Raw genomic sequence first — 6,812 nt, forward strand, 5'->3', positions numbered from 1 at the left:
ACCCAAGGTCAGGCCAGCTTGTTGGGGAAGCTGGGACTTGAACCCAGGTCCTCCGCGCGTCCAGGGGCAAGGGAGGGGGCGCGAGCTGGCCATCGCAGCGAGGTGGGGTCCATTTGCCTGCGAACCCGAGGGGCACCGCCAGCCGGTGGGGGCGCCGTGCCTGGAAGATCCTCACGAACATCCGCACCGCCCGCGCACTCCGGCTCCCTGCGACCCCCAGCGCCCCTCCCCCGCCCTGCTCCCCTACTCCCCGGCGCCCCGACTCCGTGCTCTCAAGACTCCCTCTCCTCCGTCTCCCACTCGCCTCCCGAACCCCCCGACCACTGCGGCTTCCTAGCTCCCCGGTTCCCCTCACCTCCCAGCTCCTTCCACTCCCTGCCGCCGCCTCTGCCGCCCCCGCCCCCGCATGGCCCGGCTGGGCACGCTGCTCCTGGTCGCTGCCCTGGGCGCGCTGCTCAGCTTCGCGCTGCTGGCGGCAGCGGTGGGCAGCGACTACTGGTACCTCCTGGAGGTGGCGGCCGCTGGCAACCGCACCGGGCTCCCCGGGCCGCTCTCCTCGCACTCGGGGCTCTGGCACATCTGCGAAGGTACGCGGCTGGGGAGGCGGCACGTGGGGCACCAGGTAGGGCAGCGACCTGGCCCGGCCCCTGGCTTCAGATCGGCCCCTCCCACACCCCACACCCCCTCCGCCGGAGAAGCACTCAGAGTTCTCCCCCACCCGCATATTGCCCTCAGGGGGTCTCTGGTTCCCTCCTGGCACCTTCGTTCTTCCATCTCTGCCCCTTCCCAAAGCAGGGTGAGTTGGAGGAAGGGACTTGGTTCAGATCCGGGCGGGGGGTGGGGGGGCAGCGGGCGGGCAGGCCATGAGAGTTTGGGGGACACCGGGCTGCCTTGGTCAGCGACATGTGTGAGTGTGTGAGCACACGTCACCTTCTGGGGCAGAGCCGGTGGGCAGCCCCTCGGCTGCATCTGTTGGGGGGGAGGGGCTGTCTCCTGTTAGCAGCAGTGGCTAGTCACTTGGTGGATACCAGGTGACCCTGAGGCTCACAGGGTCTCTGTCACTCACCACTGTGTGGCCTGGGCCCTTGCCCCCCTTCAGTCTCAAAGTCTTGGCCTGTCAGATGGGGAGAGAATGATGCTTTTCAGGTTCCCTGGGGGTGGAGGGAGTGTCAGAGGAATGAGGGAGGGAAAGGCTTGGGCAGGGCCTGTTCTTCCTCAGGAAGGGGGTGGAGGAGGGAGGCGCAGATGTGGGGAGCTGGGGCCTCTGGGAAGGCCGGGGGTCCTCATGCAAGTGACCAGGAGTGGTTTCTTGACTATTGTCCGAGTCCCCGGAGGTCTGCCGGCAGCCCCATTACCTGCCCCCCCTCCGTGCCATTCAGCTACAGCCAGGGCCATGGGGGCAAGACCCCTACTCCCCCCACCGCCTGATGGCCTGAAAACACTGGCAGAAAACAGATGCCATGTGTGTTTCAAAGCTGTGCAGAGGCTGCCAGGGCTGGGAGAGAGGAGGGCGTTCCCTCAGGCCCCTGTGACAGTGCTGGGAACCAGCAGGCTGGAGGGCTTCCAGAGCCTTCCTCACCGGACTGGGGCCAACCTGAGTGATTTCTGCACAGTAGGCGCTAGGGAGCAGCGACATGTGTGAGTGAGTCTGAGGTACGTGAGCATGTGTCTGTGTGTGTATGAATATGACTGTGAGTGTGTATGTGTGTGTAGGTGTATGTGAGAGTGAGAAGTGTGTGAGCACTTGTGTAGGTGACTAGGAGTGTGTGTGTGTGAGACGGTGGCTTCCTCAGTACAGCTGGGGAGGAAGGACCGAGCTGTTTGTTCACCTACCACACAGACTTGTGCACGTGTGCATACATGTGTGCTGGTGTGTGTGCACGTGTGGGTGGGGTGCATGCAGGGGGGTAGTCAGAGCCCACGCTGCACGCACCCTTTCCCTATCCAGGCATATGAGCAGCTCGGGGACCCTGGCCTAAGGGCGTCCTGCAGGCAGCCTTGCGGGTATTATGTGCACATAGCAGAAACATAGGAAAGGTCTCGGGCTATCTAAAGCCATTGGAGTTTCAGCTCCAAGTTCCAGGGGAGAGTCTGATGGGGCCCTGAGGCCACCGGCAGGGACTGGAGAGTGCCATCAGCGTGCTGCAGGACCGCCCATCTCAGAGAAGCGCAGGGTGAGTGGTGGCCCACAGGTGTCCCGCCCGCCAGGCTCGGCATGCTTTCTGCTTTTAGGGCAGAACAGCTGCATCCCTCTGATCGACCCCTTTGCCAGTGAGAGCCTGGACGTCTCCACCTCAGTGCGACACCTCCTCTGTGAGTCCTGGGGTGCAGTCACCTGCTGTCCTTCCTGAATCTCAGGCAAGGCTGGGCTCAGAATGGCCAGCCAGACCCTGCGTGGCCCAGAAGACATTTCCGTACATAATTGAAGACCCTTCGTCACTAGTCCCGGGCCCCAATGCTTTGCTGTTGGCTCGTGACCACAGGCACCCGACTCCTAGCCTGCCCTGCCCTCCCTGTGCCCTTTCTGGACTCTGTGTTTCCAAGTGAGCCTACCTGGAGGGCATCTCCCACCTGGTGGCTTGGGGGGCACGTATCTGCTGCCCCAGAGAAGCTGGGATGTTGGGGAGGGTGCAGGGGAAGCCTCCCTCACCTTGGGCCTCAGGAACCTGTGCCAGGACAACAGATGACCACTGGGAGGGTTGGGCGGTTACCATGGAGATGGAGGCATCAGAGAGAGGCGGGTGATCCATCTCCTCCTCCCGTCAGGGTGGCCCTGTGAGTCCTTGAAGGTGGACCTCCAGACAGACAGGCTGTGAAACGCTCACCTGGGCCTGCCTGGGGCGCAGGGCCGGGTCCCCACCTGCACCCTGAGCCCCCTCTCCCGGCAGCTCTGCACCGAGCCGTCATGGTGGTCCTGCCTCTGAGCCTCGTCCTCGTCGTGATGGGCTGGATGTGTGGCCTCCTCAGCTCCCTGGCCCAGAGCGTCCCTCTGCTGCTCTTCACCGGCTGCTACTTCTTGTTGGGGGGTGAGTCTGGGGGCCATGGGAGCCACAGGTCCTGGGAGTGGGGTGCCGCCTCGCCTGCCGCCTGTGCCTTGCTCCCCTCTGGGCTGTGCTGAGCCTGGGCCTGGCCCACCTTGGGGATTGAGCTGCAGCAGGTGAAGGCACCTCATTAGGGGCAGGGGTCCTAGAAGTGGGCCAAGAGTTAGGGCCAGGGGTGGGCGTGCCCCAGGATTGAGCTTCAAGGCCTGGGAGGCTCAAGAATCTCCCAGGTGATCCCAGGACCTACCCTTCAGTGCCTTTGGCCAACCAGTGCCCCCAACTGTCCAAAGCTGTCGCTGACAGCAGGCCAGTGGTTCCTTGGGGATAGTCCTCAGAGCCCATGCCACTCAGTGCCAGGCTGAGTGGGTCTGGTGTCCCAGACCAGCTCTACTGTCAGGGTTGTGGCACTTGAGGACCAGCTGGCCCCACGCCTCCCTCCCATCAGCACTGCAAGAAGGGAGCACACAGATTATTCCAAGATGACACTGGGTGGATGGGGTGCTTCCCCTGAGATAGGAACATGGGGGTGGACGGGGCCTGGAGTAATGGGTTCCACTATAGTCGCCCAGCTTGAGGCCCTGGTGCCAGCCAGGGGCTACAGGTGGGGGGTCTAGCTTGAGAGCTTACTCTGTCCCCTGCTCTGGCAGGTTCTGTCCTCAGCCAGGCTGGACGGAGGCAGCTGGCAGCTTAGAGAGGAGCTCAGCTGGCGGCAGGAGGAGCAGGGCCTGGCCGCAGGTCTGACCCCTGCAGGCTGAGACAGATGCGTCAGTTTCCGCGGCCCCAGCTGCATGAGAGCTCCCCACGGGAGCCTGAGAGAGGTGCCTGCCAGCCCCGCGGCGGGGCGCTGGCCCTCGCCCAGAGCCCACTTTTTCAATGTGTTCCACGTCTTCCCCAAAATTAAATGCATAACTTCTGCTGCCGCCCCTCCCCACTCTGGGCTGGAGGCTGTCAGTCCTCTCCCCGCTCCCTGCTTCCCATCTTTGGTCAAGAGGGGAATTGCAGAGGGCCGGCATGGGAGGCAGGCAATTAGGGGACCCAGGTTATGCCGCTTCGCTAGGCCCTAGCGAGATCCAGACCTGGCCCCGAGGGGCCGCTCTGGCTGGCCTCCTGCACTTGCCTGCACAGTGTCCACAGGGAACACCATGTACCCGGGAAGTGCCTGGGGGAGCACTGGGGTCCACCTGCCCCCTGGCCCACATTCCCCAGAGTCGGCACCGAGAGTGGGCTGTGACATCAGCCTGCAGCTGCGGGACGTGGGCTGGTCCTTCTGAGCCGATGTGGACAGGAAAAGTCCCAGTGCCTAGCTCTTTGCTTCCCTGATCCACCGGACGAAGGGCTACCCAGCACCGTCCCCAGTGCAAAGCCCACCTTGCTCTGTTGAAGGAAGCTTTGCGCGGAGATCGCAGAGAGGGCAGCCTCTCTGGGGAAGGATGGGGGGTTAAGGGAACAGAGAGCAAGCACCTGCCACTCAGACCTCAGTAGGGAGACGGCTTCTGGAAGTGGGAACACAGGCTCGGCCAGAGGACCCAGTGAAGTGAGGAGGGCTTGCTGCGAGGGAGAGGAAGCTAGGGTGTACCGGGCCAGGGCTCTGAGCCCCCCAGCTGCAGGTAGAGGCCACTAGCAGTGTGTGTGTACCCACGTGTGTTGGGAACTCAGGGATACAGGAGCGTGCGTGCTGCATATGTGGGGGCAGTGAGTGGGGACCATGTGTTAGGGGTGCAGGTGGTGCTGTTTGCAAGGGGTTTTGTGGGAGGTGAGGTCCTGGGTTTTGAGGACTGGTGGGAGTCTCCATTCTCCCCAAAGGCCAGTGGGCAGGAACTCGCGAGGCCGTGTCTGCAGGACCATCTTAGCCAGGGTCCCAGGTAGGGCAGGTACCCCCAGCAGGCAGACACACCGGGTGGTCACCCTGTCTCCTCCCCAGGTGCCCTGACCCTGGCAGGGGTCAGCATCTATGTCAGATACTCAGACCTGGCCTTCGCCGAGACAGCCCGCCAGTACGGTGCCCGGCACGTGCAGGACGTCCGTGTCAGCTTCGGCTGGTCTGTGGCCCTGGCCTGGGGCTCCTGCGCCTCAGAGGTGCTCAGCGGCACCCTCCTGCTCGCAGCAGCCAGAGCCCTCAGCCTGAGCCGGCGGCCGGGCGCCCCCCACTCTGTGGTCATCTGAGTCCGGGGCAGGCGGGCAGATGGCGGGGTGAGAGAGAGCTGGAGACAGAAGCAGGTACCCACTGTGCTGGGCGCGTGCCTTGTGCTGCACGCTCACCCGCTGGCCCATCCACCACCGCCCTCCACCGTACTCACCATTCATTCACTCATTTTACAGAAGGGGAGGCTGAGGCCCAGACCACCCCAGAGCAAACGGCAGCGTCACTTTGGGTTCAGGGCCTTCCGGAGTCTGAGGTGTGTCCTGGGGGTGGGGGATGGAGGGTGGGAATGGCAGCCTCTCTTGCCTTGGTCTTCCCCTTGCCTCAGTCTCCCCTTATTGCTTCAAAGGTTACAGGAAGCTCCTGGGGGAACAGGGGCTGGCACCATCTTGGGGGTCCCACTGAAGGACAAAGAGCTAGGGAATTGAGTGGGGACTTCTCTTCCTACTGGTGTTTTAGCATTTACCCATCTGTGTAGCAACATTGTGCCAATTTGTCCTTAAATAAATCGGCTTGTACTGTGTGCGGCATAAGCCTTTTCTTTCTCTTAAAAATTTTCAGCATAGATCATGAATGCCTCCAGCTCACAAAGAGGGCAAGGGCCAAACCACTTACTGTGTGTGTGTGTATCCACCCATCCAGAGACACTGTGTGTGTGTGTGTGTGTGAGACCGTGATCCAGAGCCGTCTTCTGCAGACACAAGCTCCTTGTTTCTAGGTCGGCACCGCAGCGTTGGGGACACCCTGGGCCTCCCGGTGGATCCAGGGCCTGGCTCTGTGAGCAGATCTCACCGCTCGCTCATCAGGGTCTAACCTCCTTGCCCTCTCCGCCCCACTGCGGCTTCTCCTGTCGGTTTGCTGGGGGATGCACAGTGGGCGAGTTTATCCCTGGCTGCAGCTGGGCTTGGGCTCTGGGGACAGGACACTGGAAAAGATGCATTTTGGTGGCCGCTGGGACCCCAGAGCCCCTTGGGGGAGGGTGTGTATGTGTGTGTGGGGGTGTAGTGTTGCCCCTTCCCTTCTTCTAGAATAGACCTGCTTGCCTCCTGACACCGGCCAGGGGGGTGAGTGCCTCACTCTCTGGTTGACCTGTCTCCACAGTGAGTGTTTCACCCTTCACCGGGTGGCCAGGCCACACAGCCAAGGTGAAAGGCCACAGAAGTGCCACCCAGGGGAAGGCCAGTGCATGATTTGAGGTGCAGTGTGCTGGGCCCCCAAAGCCTGTGGGTGGGTCCACTCCGCAGCTGAGCAGACAGTGTGGCTGCTGGCACCCCATTCTGTGCTCCCGCTCCCCGTGGGGGCCCGAGGGCACTGACTCACGTGCTTCCACAGCACAAGGAGGAGCAGCCGTGAGTCTGGACAGGCCAGCTGTTCCCTCCCCGGCATGAGGCCACACAGGCTGGCAGGCTCCTTGTCTCCTGCCTGGTCCTCGCGGCTCCCCAGCCAGCACGCCTGTCCCAGTCTGCATGGTCAGGTCCCGTCCCCTTTCCCTCCATGGCAAAGCTCTGAGTGTGAGGCCTGGGTTGCTGGTGGCAGCTCCTTGGAGAAGCTGAGACAGGCATCTGAGCAGGTCCTGCTTGGGGCCCTCCTAACTGATCCCATGAACCAATGATCATTTCTTTTCTTTAGAA

The 6,812-nt window shown here is 62.6% G+C and overlaps 1 protein-coding gene across 2 annotated transcripts; it reads left to right on the forward strand.

The window, feature by feature from the left end:
* Positions 1 to 292: 292 nt before the first annotated feature.
* TMEM235 (transmembrane protein 235) lies at positions 293 to 5,352 on the forward strand. Of its 2 annotated transcripts, none has more exons than XM_088802427.1 (4): positions 293 to 587; positions 2,233 to 2,313; positions 2,847 to 3,026; positions 4,963 to 5,352. In XM_088802427.1, exons 1-4 carry the CDS (start codon positions 407 to 409, stop codon positions 5,202 to 5,204), a joined length of 684 nt encoding a protein of 227 aa, XP_088658553.1. In that variant the 5' UTR covers positions 293 to 406; the 3' UTR covers positions 5,205 to 5,352. The 2 variants fall into 2 exon arrangements, with proteins under 2 accessions (XP_088658553.1, XP_074176318.2); XM_074320217.2 differs by having other exon boundaries at positions 294 to 587; positions 2,889 to 3,026.
* Positions 5,353 to 6,812: the final 1,460 nt, after the last annotated feature.

Source organism: Rhinolophus sinicus, chromosome 12 (genome assembly GCF_057876585.1).
Source record: "Rhinolophus sinicus isolate RSI-liver-muscle chromosome 12, RSI-T2T, whole genome shotgun sequence".
Classification (NCBI taxonomy): Eukaryota; Metazoa; Chordata; class Mammalia; order Chiroptera; family Rhinolophidae; genus Rhinolophus; species Rhinolophus sinicus.